The 25,232-nt window shown below is 39.7% G+C and overlaps 1 protein-coding gene across 1 annotated transcript in view; it reads right to left on the bottom strand.

The window, feature by feature from the left end:
* The window catches only part of GALNT7 (polypeptide N-acetylgalactosaminyltransferase 7), a 44,536-nt gene that overhangs the window by 10,472 nt on the left and 8,832 nt on the right, over positions 1 to 25,232 (bottom strand). The window contains exons 3-8 of the mRNA XM_010570060.1: positions 15,300 to 15,466; positions 8,560 to 8,690; positions 8,213 to 8,292; positions 5,815 to 5,997; positions 2,593 to 2,710; positions 548 to 670 (exon numbers count right to left, since the gene is read on the bottom strand). Coding sequence (XP_010568362.1) covers positions 548 to 670; positions 2,593 to 2,710; positions 5,815 to 5,997; positions 8,213 to 8,292; positions 8,560 to 8,690; positions 15,300 to 15,466 — 802 coding nt within the window. The remainder of the gene's footprint in view (positions 1 to 547; positions 671 to 2,592; positions 2,711 to 5,814; positions 5,998 to 8,212; positions 8,293 to 8,559; positions 8,691 to 15,299; positions 15,467 to 25,232) is intronic.

Raw genomic sequence — 25,232 nt, 5'->3', positions numbered from 1 at the left:
TTTTTAAAATCATGGCTTAAGCAACACTTCTGAACCTGCAAGGTGCCTGTGGAGTTACCAACCTTTACAATGAAGTGCAGAGCACACCGTTTTCCCAGGTGTCATTCACTGTTTCTTAATTAACAAATGCAGCCACAAAGGTCTGAGAGATGCTACATTACAGCGTTCGCTACCTTAGCCTACAATCACCAAAGGGTGATTTCAAACCCACGATCATCATCTCCCGGAGTGACTAGAGTTGTTCGTACTTCAGTTGGGCACAGCACGGCAAAGGCTTGGGGTGCTGAGAGTAATAGGAAATGTGGTTTGTACCTCAAAGGTGGAGCAGGGTGGAGCAAGAAGATGGGTTCCAGGAACCTCTAGTCTTTACAACAGTGGGATTGGCACAAAGATTTCCTTCCCATGGGGATGACATTCTTTACTTTAGACACTGAATAGCTTTGGATGAAGTGCTCTCTAAATTGCTACTAATAATTTAAATAGATTTATCTTAAACTGTTGTTATCTAAAATCAAAAACCACCTTCAAGGTTGCAGCAAAACAGTACCTTTAATGTAGGAGAAGACCCAACGTACACAGGGGGTGGATTTCCTTGCCAACCCTGCAGACGATAGATGTGTCCAACACGAGAACAGGGAACAAACAACAGTTTTCCCCCACACTGCCAGATCTACAAGTTAAAGCAAAGGTATTATTAATATATATGCACAGGAATGTAAGACAGATAAATAGATAACAAAATTATGGGAGAAACATCAACTATTTTTCTTACTATACCAACTGTGCGATAGATTTAAACATTTTCGCTTCAGATGTAAGCATAACATAATAGGTCTCTGAAATGAAAGGCTGTATTGAGTACATCTTCAACTCAGCCATGAAATTACTCAACTAAATTGCTTTTTAAAAAGTTTGCCATCTCATTTCATTGCTATTTTAAGACAACAGTAATGAATGAGTGCACAAAATCTGGAACTGGGTATTTTTTTTATGACAGAATTAATAATATTTTGATTTTATTAAAGCAATTCACATACCATCACTAAGATGGGTTTTGGTTAGATGCCCATCACACTGAAGTTTTTCTTAATAAAGACTAGTAGGAGATAAGGATGTCTTTGGTAACCCATTGTTCCAAGTACAAACAGATTTTTCTCTAACTATAGTAGCCAAAAATAAAAAAATGGGTAAAACATACTACCATTCTGAAATTCACTCCTTCCCACACATCCTTGGATAATGCATTTATGCAGAAAAGAAAACATACCTAAATCTGAATATAGTTGCTCATAGTTTTGACAAGTATGAAATGTAGCATCAAATCGAAATTCAAGCTAACTTTGGAGATGTTCCAAATTAGTCTGAATTCCAGATTAAAAATATGATTTAAGAGTATTAGGAAAGATAGGCAGAATAGTTTACTTTCTTCATTGCATCATCATATTAATTTTCTTAATTTCCATCAAAAAACCCCCTCAGATATGCAAGGCCATTGTATTTGCTATCTAGCAGTCAGCATGCAGGACTGCTAAATGTTGTTTAGTCCTTCAGATTAGTTGTGATCTACGTGAAACCAATTTGGAGGTCTCTACATAATCAGCACTTCAATTACAAAACTACTGTATGTAATTTCAATCATGATTTAGCTCTAAGCAAGATGGAGAATTAGAAGGATAAAGACCCTGTATGTGTAACATCCTTAATAACTACCTTTTGCATATGGATTTACAGCTGAGCAAGTGCACTTGGAGCTCTCCTCAAAACCACGAAGAGCAAGAGTAGCTAGGGGAGCTCTGAATGTACTTTTAGTAAAATTCAGCTACAATTTCACAGATCGCTACTGAGGATATTAGATGTCTCCACTTTTGTTTGTTAATTGGGACAGATTCCTGCTGTCTGCCACTTGTGTCATTATGAACACTGAAGGTACAAGAAGCTAATGATTATCATCTTACATTTCCTGCTAACTGAAGAGCATGCATGTGCCTAGGAGTGAAAATAAAATCTTCTGCAGTGATTATGAATTATGCAGTTAAGGTTTCAATTATGAAGACTTCTCTCGTAAAGAAGTTCTTGAAATTTTGAAAAGTATACGAGATCATTATCCACCCCTAAAAATGGTAGGGAGGAGGAAACCAGCACAGATTACTTTTTGTTGCATCGTTATATACTTTACAGGCATCTATGCATAAACTGAATGCTACTTGTTCTCTATAATCACTTTCATCAAAAACAAATTTTTCTATACTCACCATAAGAGCACTCAGTCCCCCCCCGCCCCATCAAATTTGTCAGTCTGTTTTCAGATTAAGTATTTAGGGGTGTGCGTGATCCCAAACCATTAACAAAATCTAGATTACTCAGCATTTGGGTCTCAGCACTGGGCCACCTCTCTGAAGACTTCTGCCCCAAAGCCCACAAGGAAACATTGAGGACACACATCTCTGCCATAACATCTCACGACAAAACCTTCTGGGCTTCATGAGGCAAGAGGTGGTGCAAATCAGAGGTAGGTCTGTCTGAACGCCAAACAGAAGTATTTACAGAAAAAAGATCTACTAGACTGAATTAGTTTTCAACTTTTGGTGTTACCTTGTAAGAAATTTCAAAATTTTCACCACCCCAAATTTGAAGCCCTGGATCATAGAGACCCAGTTCAAAGAAGAAATCGCGTTCAATGGCAAACAATCCACCAGCCATTGCAGGGGACCTGAAAGAGTAAGACAGCGTAACTCCTTCTGCCAAAAGGAGATGATAATACTCGGAGAAAGCATTAATTAAGGAAGCAATTCACTGCTAACATATAATAAAGATCAGATAAATGGCAATACACTGAAAAATCATAAAGCTTTGTCATCAGCTTCCAGCAATTTTCTGAAGCGACAACTGTATAATTTCTAGTGAAGTCCCAGTTTTTACTATGTTGTGGGTTTGGTTTTTTGGGGGTCTGTTTTTGGGGTTTTTTTAAATTTAATTACACAAAATTTTGGTTGGAATTATCCATTCAGCCAGCCAGCATGCTTCTATTAAAATAAACAAAGGTAAGAATCAGTTTGACAAGATGTTTCTCTTTTGAAAGTTGTTGAAGTTTTTCAGATAACACATAAGACTGCGTAGCAGACTTAGGTTTACGTTCTGAGGAGCTGCCACATTGAAACACATTGTCTATTAAACAAGCAACAGAGTTTTTCCAGCTAAACAATACCATTCTATCTTCTCCCTCTGGCTCTTTTTCTACCACTGCCATATGAGACACTTTTCATTATACTCAGTGAAAATTTTAAGAGGGCCTGGATCAAGTTGTACAAGGTTTCCATTTTGGTTTAGGTTTTTTTTTTAAAAATGGCTTTGTAAATCCCTCCATGTATGCCAAGGTGCAATTAGCAAGTTTTAATGTGTCAAAAAGATGTGGCGGTTTGGATTAGAGCATTTTTGCAGAATGGCTCTAACCAAAATTCTTTGGTAGCTTGCTCACACTGAAATAGAGAGTAGGGCATGTTAAGCCATTTCCAGTGCACATACCAAGCATTTTTCACCTGAGGATCAATAAATATATAAAAATCTTAATGGATACAAGCTGGAGTCCCTACTAAGTTGGCAATTGAAAAAAAAAAAGCTGGTAAGGAAAAAGTTGATTCTTTCTGACTTCAGATGATCTGCAGCACTGAAAGGAGGAGGATCCAAGAGTCCAGATCACTCTGGTGAGTCAAGTAAAACACAAGTGAAATATTCCTTCATGACCAAATTATTGAATATGGGTCATTTCTAGCACTATTCAGTCTCTTCCTTCCATTAGATTTTTAACTTAGCGGTGCTCCTTTTAACAGCAATGATAATTTATTTCCCTTCTGCACACGAATGTCTGGAGGAGAACTGCTTAAGAAAAAGTAACCTGTAGGGTTAACAAATACCCCCTCCGCATAGCAGGGGCAGGGCAACAACAAAACCAGAGCTGCTGGGTCTATCAGCTGAGTTAAGTGTAATGGTTATCAGTTTATTTGCTCTCCAAATCACCTGATCAGATGCTGAGTTACTCCTAAATGTCCCCTTCTACTTGTCTGCCTACTGTATTTTCCTCCAACGCTGCTTTTGCATCACAGGGGTTCAAAGGGTAGGAAGCCAGCGAGCACAGCAGGGAGAAGCATGTTGCATAGCACAGCCCTGTGGCTTTCCTGCATTTTTGGTTTTCCTCAGCACCATAAAGACTTGGCAAGTGTAGAGGCCTCAGATGCTGAAGTTTCAGTCTTGGCCTCCAACGTGCTGTCAAGTGTGTTAAAGAACACAGTAAAATCCGCATAAGGTCAGTAGTTTATTTTATAGGATATGAAGAGGTAAGCATAATATTACTGAAAGAAGGATTCAGTCCTGGGGCAATTCTCGCATTACAAAAGGTTTGTTTCTGCACTCTAAGCTGTTGAGGTTTTTTTGTTTGTTTGTTTTCTTTTTAAACTAAGCAATCCTGGCTATGGTTTCAGCAAGACTTTTACATGGTTCTACTTGCCCTGGTATTGCTGCAACAAAATGCATACAGCCTGGACATAAACAGATGCAGGGAACGTCTCTTTTTAAAGGAAGCATTGTAACTCTGGAAGTATTATTAAAAATAAAGTCATCTTTTAAACCATTCTGAGAACATGTGTTCTGTGTTTCTGGGAACAGTTTAAAGGATTTTAAGACCTGTTTGGATGGTAAACACAGAACACAACAGTGATGTTTGAAATAGTTTATCCCCCTCTAAGCAAATATTAAAGTTCCAATGTGGACAGCCTTGTCAGAAAATGGTATTATTTATACTGTATACAAAACAGATCAAAGCTTCATAACTTCCTTGCATGTGTTGCCATTTTAGCAGAGAACAATCACGGGTGAGGATAGGGAATTACCAACATCAGTTCTTACCATGTTTAAATCATATATACAAGCAATAGAAGACATCAGATTCTGAAGATGTGAGGATTGCTTTCAAATGTAGTAACACGATTAGTTAAGTGTGAAGGGGAAAGTAATAAAAAACAGCAGAACCACAGTCTCCCAGTCTTGAAAAGCCATCCAGAAACCCTAGTTCTAAGCTAGGGTTTCTAGCCAGTTTCTGTTTGCTAGGAAGAAAACATACCCCCTTACAAAGCATAAGAAAAAGGTGGGACTTCTGTGAAAGCTATTGGAGTTTTCCCAGAAAATAAGGTCGTGGTCTTAAATTTTTTTTTTAATGTTGTGTGTATTAAATTAAAATCCCCAAACATACTGACACCTTAGAAAATATCTAGCCAAGATTCTTAAACAGCATGCTTCTTTGTCAGATGGGATCTATTATGAAGCAAGTGGGAGAAATACGACAAAAGGGATTTTTTTGATGCACTTGCATAATCCATGAGCTGTATGCATGCATCAAGCCATGACAGCAGGCTACAGATTTTATGCATTACTGGCTATTACAAAGACTCACAGCATGCTCGTTATTTCAAATCAAATGGTTAAATAAGCACTGTTGTTTCCAACACTACTTTTAAAAAAGTATCATCACTAAATAAAGTTTTCCCTTGGAAACAAAGTCATACAATATTTTATTCTGCCAGACAAACCCCTGTCATTCTAATGTGCACCCTATTAACCACACAAGAGCAGGAATGGAGAGGCAACACAAGGTAGCAAAGGTATTTTGAGCAAATAGTCAGCTGTGGCAAACAGGTCTGATTAAACAAAGCAGCTGCTGTGGTTAGAAATACAAAGATTTTCAGGCTAGAAGTACATGCAAGTTTTAGTGGATCAATATTGACTTCAGAAAAAGAAGAAACGGGTAAGTGATTTAGTGATTACCGATACGGTTCAGTTTTTGTCTTTCTGCTTTCCTTCTCTCGCTTGGTCAAGGGAACCCTCTTCCATAGCATACTCCAATCCCACGCTCCTCTAGCAAACCCATCTTCGTCACCACCCCCTTGGGGCACAATCTTATAAGTGTTGCCATCTATGACATCTATAAGCGGCACAGTGCATGTGGTTCTGCAGGGTGGCGGATGGTGGCAAGGAAGATGCAGTTATGTGCAAGGACCCGCGTGGCACACGTGCACCGACCGTAGTTCATGGGAAAAGAGGGGGGGAGGGAAAAACAAAAGGGTTTAGACAATTATTCATTAAGATGCACAGTATGTAAACAGCTCGCTTTACCGATAAGGCTCAGTTTTATGTTTTCGTTTGGCCTTTTCCTTGTGGCTTAACGGAATTCGTTTCCATAGCAAACTCCAGTCCCAGGCCCCTCTGGCAAAACCATCTTCATCCCCACCTTGTTGTGGCTCAATGGAATAATCATTCCCATCTATGTAATCTATTAGAGGTACAGTACATGTAGTTCTGAAACATTTATAGAAGGGAAAGAGAGAGCAAAATACAATTTCAGAAGAGTAATCTGTCTAATCTGAAGTTTACACCTTTAATTATTAAGCTTATAGAGCAGTTTATATGAAAAGTCACTTGTAAACATATTATTAAAAAATGAAGCCTCATTAGAAGAAAAAAGAGATAGACCTTGCTTTATGTTTTAAGAGGTTCTGAAAGCAGAAAAGTTAGGTCTGAAATGCTAATATATCAATTTGTTTATCAGTACTTTTTCCTTTATGTGTATTTCTTGACATGGGTCTTCTAATAAAGCACTGCTGGAGGCAACAGAGGAGCCCTTAGAGGACTAGGGTTCTCACAGTATTATTATTTCTTGTAATTTCTATTCATATTAGATCTTAGCTGTCAACAAGTATGATAAGCTCTTAGCTTTTACTAGTGTAAACATGGATTTTCACTGTTCTGTCCTATTCGACTGCCCTGCAAATCCAACCTCTCAGGATAAAAAAAATGTTACTGGTGCTCTCCTAGCAGCAGTCTTCAGTAGAATTTTTCCTGTTTGATTTGCAATATACTTCTCACTGTGATCTGTCACATACAATATTCACCAAGAAAAAGACATTATCTTGTTATTCTCCCCAAATTTTCCAAATGAGTTTCCCAGTCGACCAAACTTTGAGCATTTCCATCTTTTTAAGTCAAATTCTTTGAGACAGGAAAATAAGCGGGGTGAAAAGAAACGCTAACGCCGTGCTCTTCTATGAGGCAGAAGCGGCAGCACGATGCACCCAGGCTACCAGGGCTCGGAAGAAGGCTGCTGAGCGATGCCCTCCTGGCACCGCACGCCTCAGCATCGCTGGTCCTCACGTAACCTCTGCTTGTGCGGGAGGTGCTGGAGGATGCCTGTAAAGCTGCCTGTTCTCACCAGCCTTTCTCATGTAAAAGAGTAACACATACTCGATGGAAGCACACAAGCATTTCCATCTTCTCTCTAGTATCCGAGTCCAAATACAGTCTTGAAGCTGAGTTACAGCCTTTAAAACACACAAATTCCACCTCTTCAAGAAAGTTCTGGTAGTACGACAGGTTAACAAATAGTTTTTAGGACTGAGCAGTTATTTTGTGGGATTAAAGAGTTTACACGAGCGCATGGTTTCCTAAACACACATACCCCCTGACCACACAAGCTAAGAGCGTGGTAGCACACAGCAACAGCAGCATTTCAACAGCTGGAAGAAATGAAGCCCCTGGGGACGTCCCTCCTCTGTCACCCACGCACACAGCGCAGGCATTTCCACCACTGACTCCAAGCAAGTGCCTGGGCTTGAGGCAGAGACAGGCTCAAGCGCTGGCCTTGGTTCACTAGAGACAATGCTCCAAAATGCTTCAGAGGAAACAAATAAGACCATATTGCAAGACCAAAGATGAGAAGGTTATAAAACTCTTGAGATCACGGCGACTTTAAACCCCCATTAAATCAAAACACTTACTGCTACTTTTCCTCTACCAAAAATCACATTTTTGTTTAGTTATTTTGTTTAATCAGGTTCCTTATTCAGCCAGAACAGAACATTTTTATAACAGTCCCTCAGATCACTGCAAAAGACAAGAGCTGTCTTATATTTAATCTACACTAAGCAAAATATTCAGTATGCCTATTAAAATAAATTATCCAGAGATTTATTTGCCTGACTACTTTCCTTCCTCCTTACATAACTTTTATGCTGGGAGATAATAAAATAATCATACAGCAAATATTGATGTAGTTTGATATAGATATATACTGATATAGATATAAAACTATAGTTTGAAAAGTAAAGATTGTTACTGTGACTTTTTCTTCCTAAGAGACCAGACACTGGAAATAATGGGAGAACATTACCTGTCCTTAGATATAGGAGCTATAAGTGGTGCATACCAATTAATTCCCACCTCACAATGGGCATCAAGGTAAACCAAAACCTTCAAAAGAAAAAGAGTAAAGACATTTACATTTCTGTATATGAGATCATGATGATTTAATTAAGCTTATTTACACTGAAATGCTTTCATATTATAAAAAAAAAAAAGACGTTTAAATAAGTAGAATTAATCTCTTTTTAAAACAATATTGATAATACAATACTATGTTTCTACACACCTATTTGAACATAGAACCACCACCACCACCACCACCTCTCCTCCCAAAAAAGAAAAATAAGACAGACTTGTGTGTGAACCGGCTCCTACCTGTCCAAGTTTAGCCTTCTGGGCGCCAATGCTCCTAGCTTGGATTAAACCTTCTCTCCTCTCATTTCGAAATACCTTTACAAGGCCGTTCCACTGCTTAATATACTCATCCAGCCTTTCTTTTAAGTGTGCTATCAAATAACAAGAAAAAAAATAATTTTGGTAAGGTTTAATAAGAAACAGTTTTGTACTCTTAATACAACCCAAATCCAACTCTACTTAAAAATATCTGCAGACATTTAGAAGAATCTTTAATTCGACTGCTCGTACTACCGCTCACAAACACTAAACATGAAGAGATCAAGACTTGGAGCTCTCTGACTTCATGGCACAGGTCTGGCTCTGGCATATCTGAAGAAAAAGCAGCTGAAGCGGTTGGCCACACCGCAGGGCAGGTGGGTGGACAATTCCCAGTCACTTCCATATATCACACAGTGGCTTTCAGGTCTTTGCCTGTATTTCAGTCAGGCAGAGAAGCTTCTACACTTCAGCACATGGTCTTTCCTCAGCAGATAAAGTCGCATGTGCAGTTGAAGGCACCACTTCTCAGTTAAACATTTCTCTTCACTCACTTTCTGCCTCACAAAATTTTCTGTCAGTCTATTAGACCTGGTGTCGTGGTTTAACCCCAGCCAGCAACTAAGCACCACGCAGCCGCTCACTCACTCCCCCCCCACACCCAGTGGGATGGGGGAGAAAATCGGGAAAAGAAGTAAAACTCCTGGGTTGAGATAAGAACGATTTAATAGAACAGAAAAGAAGAAACTAATAATGATAATGATAACACTAATAAAATGACAACAGTAGTAATAAAAGGATTGGAATGTACAAATGATGCGCAGGGCAATTGCTCACCACCCGCTGACTGACACCCAGCCAGTCCCCGAGCGGCGATTCCCTGCCCCCCCTTCCCAGTTCCTATATTAGATGGGACGTCACATGGTATGGAATACACCGTTGGCCAGTTTGGGTCAGCTGCCCTGGCTGTATCCTGTGCCAACTTCTTGTGCCCTGGCTGGGCATGAGAAGCTGAAAAATCCTTGACTTTAGTCTAAACACTACTGAGCAACAACTGAAAACATCAGTGTTACCAACATTCTTCACATACTGAACTCAAAACATAGCACTGTACCAGCTACTAGGAAGACAATTAACTCTATCCCAGCTGAAACCAGGACACCTGGAAACCTGAGACAGAAACCCCCCATATTCAAATTATTGCCCTCCCTCATCTAGACCTGTTCCCTCTTGGGGTTGGGTGGTCTTACGGTAATCTTCTAATGAAATTAATAACTGGAGGGCCAAAATTGCAGTGAATGAGCTGTAGCTCATCACACTGATGAGCCAGGAAACCTTTAGCCAAAGGGACTTGGTCAGTAAAGGGATGAGTAACTGCCTAAGAATCAAGATGGGCTACACTTAAATGGTTACCGATTTGTATTTGCACATTGGTCTTTGCCAAACTGATCTAGAAACCACATTCCTACCACACAATTTGAAAAAAAGGATCCTAGTATTGCATAATATTTTTGCACAGATGATTCTGTTGAGAAAACTCACAAAGGCCGAAGGGCCGGCAGCCAGGCACTGGCCATTTGAGGCTACGCTGATTTAACTACCAGTGTTCATTTAAAATCTATTTTTCTACTGAAAGGCTCAAAAGAATTGCCTGCAGCTTCAGATTCTCTCAGTTGGGAACCAGAATAAGCCACCTAAGCTACAGCCGAGGCATCCATGCGCTGGTTTGCACCAGCTCCGAGAGGCTGCTAGATGCCATGTCTGTGCTGATCTAACAGGAGAGGGGATGTGCAGAGGTGGAAGGAGAAGGATGTCCCTTCCAGCAGCAACAAGCCATCAGGTTGCTTCAGCAGCAACATTTTCTGCACCTTGAATGAAAATGATTGAAGTCTGGACCTTGCTGCTACTTACATTTCAGTATGTTTTATATTCTTGCCAACAGTATTTAAAGAATGATAGTTTTAACAAAGGCTACAAATAAATAATTGAAATGGAAGTGGTGGTTTTTGGAAGCAAAGTTTCCAAACTTGAAAATTCAGCAATTATACCAAAGAACAATCTTCTGAAACCACTATCTTTTAATACTCTTGTTATCCCTCCTCTTCAACTTCATAAAAGAATAAGGTTTCTCAACTAAAAGTTTTACGTATCCTCTTCTCCTTTCCCACACATATTTACAATTTCTTTTGTAAATCCTTGTGCATTAGGAAAACTTCAAGGATACATAAATATCAAACTAGAGAAAACAATTTTATCACATGCTGTATAGAATAATATGCCATGTAATATATATATAGAATATATGATAGGATAGCTGTGATATAAATTTTTATAGGATAAAATCAACAAGAGTTATGAGGTCATACTGAAGTGGTACTAAGAGAATCTTTATACCACACCATTATTTATTCTGCAAATTCCAAGTACATGTTACAGAAGGACTGTCAGGAATGTTTTAAAGATTTAAAACCTGAAGTTATTTCCAGCTCTCCTGCCTATGAAGCCAAATGTTTTAGTTAACAAATGTTCAACTATGTAAGGCTCACAGGGAGCTGTAAAAACCTGTCATATTGATTGTGTAAAGCTTTTCTACAGTACAAGTCTCAGGACTTTGCAGTCCATTATCTGAAACGATGCCAGGGTTAGCAGCAAGTGCTATTTCCCACAGGAAAACTGAATTTTCCCTCCTTCCCATACTACAAAGCCTGCATGACAGTAGTGTATAAAATCCTGATACTTTTACAGTTAGAAATACTGTTTGGCCAACATTAAATTTTGTTCACCTAGAATGTGTATTTATGACATCTGTTAACAGCCTTACAGCATTCTGGTTTTTGTTTAAAAATGTGTATTTTACCTTTCAAAATATTATAACCATCTAATCTGGTCTTCCCTTGTTTGGGTTCTTCTCTCATGTCTCAGTGCATGATTAAAGCATGGATCAATGTTTTTTAAAAACACGTCCTTTCTCCAAAAGATCTTAGGCGTTGCAGATTACAAGGTGGGAGAGGAGGAGGAAAGCAGGTTTTTTCCCCTCGACTCATGGATGTCAGTTTGAGAACTAGAAAAATGGTATCAGAAGTCCTCCCTAAAGCAGCTGCCCCTGAGTCCCCTGTACTGTAATACTACTAACGTGGGGTGCTCGCTCTTAGCTCTAACACAAGCACTGATTAATGCTTCAGTTTCCTCACTGCAAGCACTGTTAAACAAGTTAATAAAAATACTGTTACCTTTCTACGCTCATTACTTCCCCTTTGGTTATCTTACAGGATGCTGCATTAGTGGGAAATACAGATAGCTATAAAGAAAAAATAAGGAAACACAAAAGGTAGACAAAGCCTTTAAACACTACTAGGAACATTGGTATTTACCTTGCAGTCACTCTTTACAGGTGCACGGGCTACAAAAGCGAGCTGCACCAGCTGACCTTTACGCTTCAAAAAGAAATAAAGCTGGTACCTAAATACATAACAAGTAGTTGTTGAAGACCTATATACACAACTGTAATTGTAGGGAGCTTCAGAAAATCTGGTGTTATGAATTCTCATTGCCCTTCCAGAACAGCTGCATCCTCCACACAGGTAGCACTCACAGCAAAATAAACTGTTTCTATCAAGAAGCACAAGAAAAACTGGGGCGGGGGGGGAGCATGTGCAGCAGCGTGGCCACACTGACACTGTGATAGAAGCTGTTGCAACACTCTTGGACTCTAACATGCATTAATACAGAGGTGTCCATTGAAAATACCAGAACTAGCATCATTCAATTAGCTTGGTGTCATCTTCTTATTACTGTTCCCTCTGTGCTTTGACAAAGGAAAAAATGCCCGAGCAGAACTCAGCACATCTCTCCATGCAGTCCTCCACAGTTAAACCCTGCTGTTTGCAGAAGAGATTAAGGAAGGAAGAGAGAGTGTCGTTCAGCAAAAAGACTGCTCCCAACTGACTTTGTATAAAGAACTACAATGAAAAGAACATTTTCCAAGCATTGCAACTGTTCCTCCCTGTAAGGCATAATATATATAAGCTTCTATGCAGCTGTAACTCCCTTCTGATGAAAGAGGATTTCTCGTAAAGGAGGACAGGCTGGGCTCTTTATGAGCTAGCCTTTAGAAGTGTTTGCAACCACTACGCTCCATTTTAATTTCGTATCGCTGGAGAAGGCGGCAGCTAAGAAATAAGGACAGCCACACCGAGTGTGAGCAAATGTCTACCCAGTCCAGCATCTGTGTCCCTCAACACTGGTCTCAAAAAGCATAAGACGCTTTTTCCTGGGTGGAAAGGCAGGTATGAAGTGTGCAGTCTGAAAGCAGGTGGGGAAGGAGAAAATCCTGTATCTGTGCTGCCAGCACTGCTTTTCTTCTGGCTGAAAAAGCAAAAAGCCACCGGCAGCTCTGCTATGATTAAGACTGTTTGTGTTTTGCAGCTCTCCTAACAACTGGAGATCTCTTCAGGCAGCTTGGCACTCTTCGCAGCCTGTACTAGTTCATGCTTCTCTCTGGGGAGAAAGAAGTGGAGCAAGATTCTACTCTCCTGGCCATTTTTCACCTAGAATGCAATTTGAATTATTGAAATTAAGTTAATTATGTTTACCAAGTAATAGCCTAAAGCAGTTTGAAGACTTATTATAGTGAAACAGTACAGTTGCAGCAAGGTGTTCAGAGCCATTCCAGTCCGTGCTTGTTTTCCAATCACTCATACATGAGAAAATTGCATCTTGAGCTTGCTTTACTGAATTTTCTGATTCAAGAAAGTTACTTGGGAAAATGAAGTGTGGGAAATATAGAGACAAGGGTCTGCTGGATGTTAGGTCCAGGCTAGCTGTATCTGCTAACCATTCATATATGAGCAGAAAGCATAAGTAAAGTTCTGTATTTCAAAACAAATTTCTTGAAAAATACTGCCTTTATTTAACAATCGATATATATTGGAAAACTGTAGTACAAGTTGTTATGCCAGACAAACTCATTCCATGAATTACATATACACAGCACAGAGTCACCTACAACTCATGTGAAACCCAAGTACTGAGTCCAATCATCAGTAAAAAATCTGGTTATTTTTCTAGAGACCATCAGTGTCGTCGTTATTTTATACAGCTGACTCGGTCCTTGAATAGCTCTGAAGGAAAGCTGTGATCCCAGACGAAAAGGAGAAACACAGCACATGTCTGCTGACTGCATTATTAAAATTATATCCCTTAGGAGAGAAGATATTTTTGTTTTATAGCGTGTGTGTGTATCTAAGCCAAATTCTCAAAAGCTGTAAAAGGATACAGGAGACTATAATGTAGCAATCAGTATCTTTATTAGACTAAGCCAGATGTAGTCAAGTTTACAATACAGGTAACTTTTCCTCTCCTGTAAAAACAAACAGAAAAAGATACCTACCTACCTAAAGGTATGATGTAAAAATTAACATACAATAACTACTTTTAATGATGATTTATACTCAAAAAAGGCAACCCCAACTATGTGATGAGTTCAGTTTTAAAATTTATAGTTGGTATACCCACAGCAAACAACCTCCTGTGAGGCTGGAACTGGGAGAAGCCCAGATCACTTGATAAAACGGAGAGTTTCAGAACAGAGTCATCTGCTTTCCATGCCACTACCCAATTCAGCTATTATAAAAACAAAGAGGAGGGTAAAGGGAATGTATCCTATGCTGCTGACCAGTTCAAACTCGCCTGTGCTCTCAAAAGCCATCATCATCATTGTCTAGAAGAAACTGTCATCCCGCACACCTAAAGTGATGTTTTTATTTGCGCATCTACTCTTTTTCTCTGTCAACTTCTATTCAAGAACTATGCTGCAATAAAATCTTGCAGACTGTGCAGCTTTGGTGCACTATTTTGAAATTTGTTTAAAGCTTAAAACCAGACAGAATTCCTCTGTATCAATCATCTTGTATCTCTAGCATACCACTTCCAGTTCTTCCCCTTAATTTGCATTAACACTGAAGATATCACCATTAAAGGAAAAAAGTCAGTGTATGTTTATGTATATAAGAATCACACCTAAGTACATACATTCTGACTATAAACCAAGACCAGAATGGATATTACAAAGGAAAAGGAAAACCTCTGGACTTCTGAAAATGTTGCTATGCAAGACTCAAAGAAAGGCAGAAATTAAAACACACTTAAATTCTTAAAAGCCCCTCCCCCCAATAAGAAACAATAAACACCTTAACGTGATGTTTAATTAAAAAAGATGTTGGAAATTAGAAAGATATTGAAAATGGATCAGAATAATTCAATAGCCTTAGATACATTTTTATGATAGTAAAAAAAAACCCAGCCCCCCTAAAAACCGGAATCTGGATTCCTATATGGAATGAAGCAAGAAATTATTCCTAAATAGGCTTAACTTAAACTCCCTCAATACTCTTAAAACTACTTGTTTTCATAAGAGCTAACAGAGGTACTAGCTATCCCAGCTTTCTACTATATACTACTCCACAACTGTGGTAGAGAGTCCACCACAAATCCTATATTTCAAACAGCTGAACACACATAAAGGACTGCCACCTTTATGAAAGCAGTTCACTGGAAAAGAGCTTTCCCTTCACTGAAAACTGAAAGGACTGTGAAGAAGCAACTTACTTTTCTTGCAGAGTCAACTCAATTCTCCATGGCACGTAATAAACGAGAAGAAAACTATTTAAAGAAAAAATAAAGCTTCCTTTTCTACAAGTATTCTGTTAATATTCCAAATATACCTTTGTTGCTAAAATCATCAATCAGCACGATTTCTGCCAAGTATTTCCTTGGAGTTCTCTTAATGACACTGTGGACTGTCCTCATGAGTGTGGACCATCCTTCATTATGGAAGACAATGACAACGCTGGAGGTGAGCAGGTTATCATCATAATGCCAGTATTTGCATCTGTAAAAAGATTTGATTTTATTAGTTTTCACGCTGTGATTTGCAGAACTGCTTAAGAACATCTTTGTGCAAATGAAATCTTCACTGATGGCTATTCTTCAGATTAAAAGAGAAACAGGATATAAAAGGTAATATAGCTTAAGCATCACAGAGGTACGAGACCCAACGAGCAGCTTGCTTCCAGCCAGCAAGCTTTTTTGCCTCCTGAAAGAGGTAGGATGCAGCTGGTGAACAATGACTACTGCCTCAACAGCTACATGCTTCCTTCCCCCTGTGTAGGTGGATGGCATTACATGGACCCTGCAGAGAGACATGCCTACCACCACCACCTCGCTGCTTGTGTTGCCAGCAGAGAACAGTGGAAGAAAAAGCCCCAAACTGCATCTGCCAAAATGGGGGTCCCCTTCAAAACATCAGATATCACAATTTAGGATGGACTGTGCCTTTGGCTCAACCTACTGCATAACATCGCAGTAAGATGGTGCTGGTTTTTTCCAAGACTCTTTAAAATCAGATTTACCCAGTAGAAGGACTGTCTATAAAGGGTTTCTGTTGGCTTTATACAGTCCACATGCAGAATCCGCATAATTAGCAAAGTTACGAACATTGTTGTAGCAAGGCAAAACTCATTAATTTCTGCCCTTTCACAATAAAAGAGATTTAAACATAGTAAGTAAACTTGCTAGAAGCACAGCAGCAGCACATGAAATGCTCATGTCAGCTGCTCTGCATAAGACTATCTCGATTTGCAAGAACTGTCAGAAAAGCAGTTACTCGTGGGAAAAATGTAATCCCATGGCAGACAAGATATGATCTCTACTATTTATTAGTCATGGTTAAACTTTCAGGTATAACAAACGTAGCTTAAAATACACAACCTTACCAAACCCATTAAACCCTCCATTCCCTAGTCAAAATGCAGTCACGTTTCACCGATGTAAGAAGGTAACAGCTTTGGCCAAATTTGTGCAATTGTACTTTTTTTTTTTTTAACAGATAGAAGTAAAAATTTTTAAAAAGTAGACTGCCAAGGACAGGTTTCAAACCTGGCGCAATTTCAATGGGCTCCTTCCTTGAAAGAAAGGAGAAGAGGGGAAAAAAAACGAGAGAGATGTGAGAAACCAAACAAAAACCATGTAGAAAACTCACGAGGAATAAAGCGAGAAAATGAACACTGAAGGGCTGCCAAATTTTAGAAAAAGGCCAAGGATTTATAGATCATTTGAAAATGTAATGCCTTTACAAAATTTGACAAGGAATGCTATCACAATAACAAGACGACAAATTTTGATCAAAATAAACAGTTTCTAACCCTACAAATGCATTGAATGGACATTCAAGTAACAGGTTCAATCAAGCATGTATCTGGCTATAACATACATCTTTCTAGTAGTCAACATGACAGATGACAATTGCGTCAACCAAACATGCAAGACTAACCAGTGTCAGAAAGAGTGACACAGGAAATGTAACTATTGCCTATGTTCATTCCTGTTAAATTTTTTCAATTTAAGCATCTGTATCGGTGGGTTCCAGCTTGGCGTGCCATGAAAAGCACTTATGTATCCATTTAAAACACACTGCATTTCAATTTTACTGTGGACCTGGACTCAGGTCTTTTTTCCTGAAGAATGACGGATGATTTAGAAACAAGCAAAATGAGTAATTCAGTCCACACTTTCCAATATTTATTAATCACATTTATCAACAATGGATTTCATTTGCAATTGTAATGTCCGTTTCCCCAACTGCATCCCTAAATGAGACTGTTCAGTCTCCCTAACTACAACCAGTCCAGCTATTTCCTCACCTGGAAGTGTCCCTACCTGATCACTAGCCCCTTTCCCAACTATAATAATACAATTCCTATCACCAAACCCAGAGACATAGCACTTTTGATTTCAATGGGCAAAAGACTTGTTTTTTCATCTTTTAGCAAGTAAAGTCTCTACGAGGGAGAATCTGACCTTTCACAGACAACTATTACATATTAAGAAATTATTCTTGACAAATAGAAACTTTTAAACTTACAGATGCAGACTTCCATAGTTATATTTCTCTATATACAATAAAAAGCTTAAATGCACAGAAACATTCCTGTGTTTGAAAAATTACCTTAATCATCAGAAATAACCAGAGTTTCTGAAACTCAACGAAGTTAAATGTGGAAAGAACTCATGTAACAGATCTACAGGTATTTAAGGAGTGTTTTTTGGTGAAGAAGGATGTATTTCACTTATTGTCAGGGAACAGCATCAATATGTATTTCTCACCCACCAAGGAAAAAAAAAGAAATTGGTAGAAACAAACTATTAATTTTGGTCCTGTGGGAAAAGAAAATTACAGAATCAAAACAGTCTGTAACTAAGTCCGATCTAATAAGGCATTTCTTCTCTTACTCAGGCATGCTGTAAGCAACCTCTGAAACAGCACTATCTCTACAAGTATGGTTTACTGACTAAAATCCTCCAGCTCAGTTTTTTTATGCCTGAAGTAGCTGCAGCTAATCATATTTATCAGCTACCAACATACAAGTGCTAGACCGACTGTTTAAATGCACGGTTCAGGCCACTGTTGCTTTCCTTCCACAGATCCCTCTCAAAAGATTTCAGCTGATTAGAGATTGCAATACTTCCATTTGTAGGACAAGCTACAAGAGACAACTTATTTAGCCATTTACAGAGATAAAGTGGATATGCTACCTAGGTACGTTAAGTTGGCTGCATAGAAGATTTTCCATTGTGAGTTTAATAACAAATTAATACCAGAACTGTGTTGCTTTACACATATATTCACCTGGATTAATTTTGGTGATACAGTTATGTTAAGATGGAGGAAAACGGGGTGTTACACATTCAAAATCGGCATGCCAGCTGAACGCCATTCAAGAGCTCCATGTAAAATACAGTGGAAATTAATAGCACCTTTTGCCTCAAAGGAGAAGGCAGTATCTGATGCACTGTGCCACTGACCCGCGCTTTCAGCAGTTTAGCTAGGAAATCTTTTTGCTCTCCAATAACAAAGACAGCCAGCTACAACATTTCAGACTGCCTTCAACAGAAACAAGGGAAACACTGCAAAAACCCCCAAATCTTTTGGTTGCTTACTTCTCTCACTTCTGGTCGTGTAGGTAAGTCATACTTAGGAACAAAATGGTGAAGAGCATAAGAATGAAAGACAGTAAGTAACGTAACGTAATTTAAAAAAGCCAAACCTATTACAAAAGCCTGAACTGAACAACACATCTGTGAGCAATTTTTAAGCATTTTTTGATCTGTATTTAATACCTTTTTAAAACATAAAACCAGAGGTCTAGACAGGCTTTTTGCTACATATCCAACTTAATCTCCTCACATCTGTCAGCAAGTTTTACTTTTTAAGCTTGAAAAATCAGGTGTTGCTAAATGTGCCATTTGCAAGCCATAAAAGCACTACATTTATACCTCTAGTAAGATCATACTTTTAGTTTTTTCCAGCAGCTGTATTTCACTTATTGGACAGTCCACAGACTGACTCATCAAGCCCATAAGCTCCAACAGACTGCAGCAACTCCCTATGCACGATCTTGTCTCTCATCTTGCATTGAGAATTGGAGGTTTGAAACATGGTAGTTGTTTTCGATACGTGCAATTAAGAAATATTTTAATCTCTGTGGCAATTTTTTCCAAGAAATGCAGATGTCGCTCAAGTATTTCAGCGACAAAAATCAGGAGCCTCCACTCTCATTTCCTTCACATCCACAGGGAAGGAAGCGGGGAAGAGCTTTTCTTCAGTGGAGCAGCACTGACATCCAGTGGTTGGCAAACCAAATACCAAGAAACCAGAAATGCATTCTCCTTGTGTTTGAAGCTGAATTTTACAGCACTAGTTTCCCTGTAAATTTTAGGGGCCAGAAAAGGAAAATAAAAAGCCTGAATTTCCAGACTCATGCTTCAATTTTAAAAGATAGGGTCAAGGAGATACGAGTGTCCAGGCAAAAGCTGCAAGCTGTTGAAAACTGGCACGGGCAGATGCAAAGTACAAAAGAGTCTGCAACAAAGAGGACTGAAATATGTTTCACCTCCAGCTTCATCCCTGGGTGCTGTCCTGCCCACATACGGTAGCACGGTGCCCTTTCAGGTGTAGCCTGCAGGCCAGCTGTGGTTATATACCGTGAACCATATCAGTAAACAAACTCACTTAAAAAAATTTAGTTCAAATTCTTATTGGTATAGCTGAGAGGACGGCACATTGCAGCAGATATACAGGAATGAGAGGGTAGCATCCTCAAGCTAGTCTTGCCCCTAGACATTTCACATTGCTTTTCCTGGCCCCTGTAAAGAGTTACTGTACGGGGCAAGAAGGAGCAGGCATGCACCGATCCGTGAAGGGCTGGCAGCGCCGCAGGGAAGAGCAGCTCTGTTTGCTTCCTTTCCTCAGGGAACTCGGAGTGAGAGGAAGCAACACCTTCAGATCAGTCCATGAATAAAAACTTCCCGTCCCCAAATCAGCACTGGTGTTACTGAGCAAAAACATGGACTGACTCGTCACTGGAACGAGAAGAAACCTTTTGAAAAATACAGTAGTGACCTAATGGAGAAACAGGGTGAGTAACACTTCTTCTGACTTATTAGCCTGCATACTCAAGACATGAATTAGTCCTACTCCCTCTCCACCCCTGGGAGGGAACAGCACTGTTGGAGACTGTGCCACACGGACGACCCTGTCCCTCGATCACGAAGTCGTGCACCAGCCACAGCAGGAGAGGAGCCCTTTTATGGGGGACCCATGTGGGGCTGGAGCGCTCCTCCGCTTGAGGAAATTTCTGCTCTTGCAGCTTTGTACTCCATTCATTAGCTTGCTCTTACTGATGTCCCTTGGCCCAATCAACGTGACCATGGGTACATGCTCCAAGGACTGGATGACCCTACAGCCTCCCTGTTAGCAACCACTGTGGCTGCAGATGTGGGCTTAAATTTCCTCAGGCTAAAAAGAGCCCAAGCTAGAGGCTGCTTCTACTGGAAGAGAAATCCAGGCATCAAGCAAAAATGCAAGGGAAGAAGGAGAGCACCTCAACAGCAATTCAAGGGTGAGCCCCAATAAGATAGATACTTGGAGGGCAATTTGAGATCTTGAGCCAACAGAAGTGCTTCTCATGTCATCCTGAATTCCTAACTTCCCTAGCATACCAGCACCTAAGCTTCAGAGAAAAGTAGAGGTATCGTGGCCACAACTGACTCTCTATCCCGATACTATCTTCCTCAGGCCAACTATATGCACCCGCGCTTTCCAAAGGCACATCAGTCCCCTCTCTGGGTTTTAAAGCACTGTACTTGTGTGCTCAGACCAAAACATAGCAGCACAGATTTCTCCAAGACAGCAGGCAGTTGCCATCGCATTCCTGTACCCACTCCAGCAGCCAACTCCTAAGAAGCTCGAGTCAGCTGTTTTAAGCCGAGAGCCCTGAATCAGTACAAAGCTGAAGGTCTCAGGTTAGCATTTATCCTGAAATTGTAGCTGACACACATAAAAAGGAATCTCTCTTCTCCATTAATATAAAACTGTTCACAATTTTAAATTGTATTTTAAGTTTTATTTCATGTTTAAAGTGGTATGAGAATCATAGTGATATTATCACCTACTGATAATTGCTTTATAGTGCATGCATTTTTCTCACGCTTTGAGAAGGTCTAGCACTAGCAGAGCCCAAAAATAAGTTAGGAGCTGTTTCCATTTGCAGCTTCCTCTTGTAGTAAGCCCTGTTCTTATCTTTTAAGGAGACAGTCCTTCAGCAGACAGCATGCCGTTTACATACTTTAATAGTGAATTCAGGGCTGCTGTTATTTTAAATCATCAATTTATTATGACTACTGCATCACCCCCTAAGAAGACGTATGCCAGTTTCTTTCATAAAACACCTTCACCAGTTTGCTCATCTGTACAGTTGATGCCACCAAGGTCCTAGCTGCCACTGGCTGCTTGATGCCTGCAAGTCAGATGGATCGTTGCCTAAGTCTAGAGTAGGCAGAAACAGATTACAGAACTGGGCATTTCTTTGTTATGGTATGACTAAGTAAATCTGAAGTTAATACTGGATTTGTTACCTATGAAGCCTTAAAGAGTATTTTTATGCATCATCAACATCAATGTAAGATTACAGTAGTCAACTTAAAAAACAGGGGTTCTGGAAGAGAAGTGAACAGACAACCCAAGAAGGACATTTTGATCAGCTGAGTAAATTTTTTTTCTCCCCTTCAGCAGACAGCAACAAAACCTCTACTACACACTACCTAACAGCTTAAACCTACGCTGAAACAGCATTTCCTATTTTTACAATAGCTACAAGCTTTGTCTACTTCCATTCCTGAAGTAGCCTGCAAGGCTACGTGACTAATTTTGTTATTAGTGCCCCTGGAAGCACAAGCTACATCTCTTATCACACCTCATAAAGTGCCACGATCCAAATTCAAGCAAGGTTTGTACAGAGACCCAACATTAGGGCTAACAGGAAAATTAAAGGAATACACTTTGCATTTTTTTTTAACCACAGGATTCTTGCCCATAGTATCACTTGCCCAACACTGAAGAAGTTAAAGCAATAAACACCCTAGGGCAGGAGAGCTGGGGCAGGTAGAAGGTCAAAATAAATCCCCTTCCTCAGGGAAGGGGAAGCCACACGACAGGGAGACGGAGCCAAAGCCCTCTTCTTTCCTGGTTCGGTTTAAAGCGGTGCAGTGTCTCTCCGCACATCTCCAGCCCTCCCGCAGCACCGCGATGCACTGCGCGCTATGGCAGGGAGGAGACGGGGCGAGCGGATCGCTCAGCACGGCGCAGGATGCGGCTGTGGGTCAGCTGTGGGAGAGCAGTTTGTGGCGATGCACTCCCCTCTCCCCGCTGAGGCAGCCAGCGCTGTGACCTCAGAAGACGCTGGCACGAAGCTACAACTCGCTGCGTGTGGCAGTTCTCGGCATTTCTCCATTGAGGTGGGCACTAGTTTAGGAAGTTACGGCTTGATGCGTTTGCTTACGTACAGCTCAAGAGAATCCAGGCTGTGCATAATTTTGGATTTATCAAACGCTGCCTAATGTAATACACCTAATATAATAAACCTAATTTACCTAATATAATAAACAAAAGGCTAGAAAGAAGCTTGGGGCAGTGGACTCAGTCCCACAGAAGTACTTTATTTCCACCATGCCTTGCTCATCAGAGATTAAACCTTGAAGTTCCTGCCCATGCTCAGCTGGACTGAATTATGACTTATATCATGCATGTTTATTTAAATGCTTTACCACAGTAAGTTCTGGTTAACAGGAACAAGACAGAGCATAAGAAGTTCATTTAATTTTTTAGTTTCACATTCAGATTACAACTCATTTGACAGAATGCTTCCGCCATTTGCTCCAAAATTTCTATGATGCAAGACAGCACCTGGAAGGTTACACAAGCAGCTGCAGGAAACCTCTCAGACTTCTCTCTGCCCCCTCCTCCAAAGTCAAGGTTTAAGGCAGTATTTAAATATACTCCAGGTGCTGCACTAGACTTTTCTGTTGAGCAAGTGGTCCTGTTCAGAGCTTGGTCTTCTCATTTCAAATGCACAGGCAAGTAAATCCAACTACAGATAACACACCTGGCGCCTCTGCCAACTTCTTTGTACTCTTCCGGTGAACTATTTCTCTGTTGAAAATTAAAATTCGAAACGCTAGCAGCCAACACTAAAGAGACGGGATCCACCTTCACTGTAGTTTTCACTACTGGGACCTGAAACGTTAACAGAAAATGCTTGGTTTTGCTTTAAGGCCAATGCCTGGAATTCAAATCTTTCCTGACCACAAGGAGATGCTCTGACAATACATGGCTAATTACATTTTAAACACATTTTTTCCTCCAGGAGTCTTGCCAGCAGTAAGGCAGCTGATAACCTGCAGAGGAAAGCCAGCCTTCCTGATTTAGTGTGACCACTATAATTCACCTGATTCTCAACCCCAGCCTTCAGTAAGGCAGACAAAGATTTATGCGCATACTATAAAATTAGTTTTCTTGGTTACAGAACAGTTCCAGTGTACTGTGTGGCACTTGAATAAAAGATTTTCCCAAGGTACCACATGAAATGAAATCAAGTCCCTAATGCTCCATTTCCAATGACACAGATACCAACAGTAATTACTGAATTTTTTTTTCATATAACAGTATCAAATATGTAATTTGCACAGTGCTATAATTAAAGAACTAATCACATTCCTGAAGAAAGCAGGCTCCACTCCAGAACTTTTCTATTCAATCTCCTTAGCTACAACAAGATTGACTGGACACCTAACTACTTACTGTAAAATAACATACTAAATTCATGTTATTTGCCCAGAGTAAAAAGACCAGCCATTTCTAATGAGCAGCCAAGATTGATCTGCCTTATTTCATACCCCAAGTAATTGTTTACAACTAAAGATTTTGGTATTTTTTTGACTCAACTCCAGCACCAAAAATTTTCTATATGGTTTGATACTTTTAATAGCACTTCAGCCAACCAAAGGGTCCAAGCTGTCACCATCAAACTATGATAGGAAAAATATCTTTACTAACAGCTTTGCTTTACCAACACACAGCTCTGCATGTATGTATTCTTAAGTAAAGCCAGAAGTCTTTATTTTTGGCAAGAAATCCCTCCTCTGCTTGTACTAAAAATAATAAAAAAATAAAACAAACGCCCTTCAAAACCACATGTATGATTTTAAAAAACAAGCCAATTCTCATTCCCTTTTGATTTGTTTTATAAAATGTCGTGAGCTGCAAAAACAGTTTTCCAAAAATACATTTCTGTACACAAGGAACATTGTACTCAAGCAAGGAAGAGTTACTTTTCAAGGTTTTTCAACAAAAGCTTATTGGCAGTTGTTCTGTTTGAAGTAAAAAGGTGACCCATGGCAACAGATCCAATTATTCAAGTACAAATTTGTATGGCCCAGGGGGCATGCCCTGTAACAGCAATAACGTCATTAAAAAGGAAAAGTCAAACTGGATAATCCATGGAAGAAAAAAAACACTTTAAAATATTTATTTTGCCATGGTCAGACTGACAGATGTGTGCGGGTGATGCAGTTGAAATTCTGGCTCACACTGGTGAGCGGACAGTAGTTATCTATTGTCATACTTAAAAAATCCAGGAAGAGATTAATTTGTCTCATGCCATAAACATGCACAAAGAATCATGATGCTTCCTTCTCCCAGTCAAACGACTCAGGATAAGATTCCTGCAACATTTGTCAAAAGAAGCTGTCAAAAAAATGTAGTTTAAATAGAGTCAAAATACTAAAACCCTCTGGGTCAGTAAGAAAAATATGTAAGCAAGTCTTCCATGGGTTGGATAACAACAGCATATCAGGCCTGAGCAATGCACGTTGAGCACTGATCCTTTCTTACAGCCAACACAGTTAATTACCCTCGCATGAAATCTGATCAACAGTACGAACATCCCTGGCTTAAGGGCTCTACAGTAATGTAAGTTAGTTAATAGGACAGATAAGGAGTTTCACAGAGCATCACTTACAATATACTTCAAGAGAATGCTTCTTGACTTAAATTTCAACCCAAAGTGCAATAAGCATGACCCAAGCCCAGCAAAATATACCAATGGAAATGGCAGATGTGGATTGGAGTGTTCTACTGTGAAAGTGAACTTCATAAAGGAAAACCTGCATTGCTCCTTAGTGTTTTTGAGGTAAAATAAACTACAAAGAGGCTACTGCAACTAATGCATTGTAGACACCTTTTTTTTTTTAAATACTGAATA

This window comes from Haliaeetus leucocephalus, unplaced genomic scaffold (genome assembly GCF_000737465.1).
Source record: "Haliaeetus leucocephalus isolate CR32 unplaced genomic scaffold, Haliaeetus_leucocephalus-4.0 Scaffold284, whole genome shotgun sequence".
NCBI lineage: Eukaryota > Metazoa > Chordata > Aves > Accipitriformes > Accipitridae > Haliaeetus > Haliaeetus leucocephalus.
Note: the sequence above shows the minus strand (reverse complement) of the source record. Positions and strands in the feature narration are given on the sequence as shown.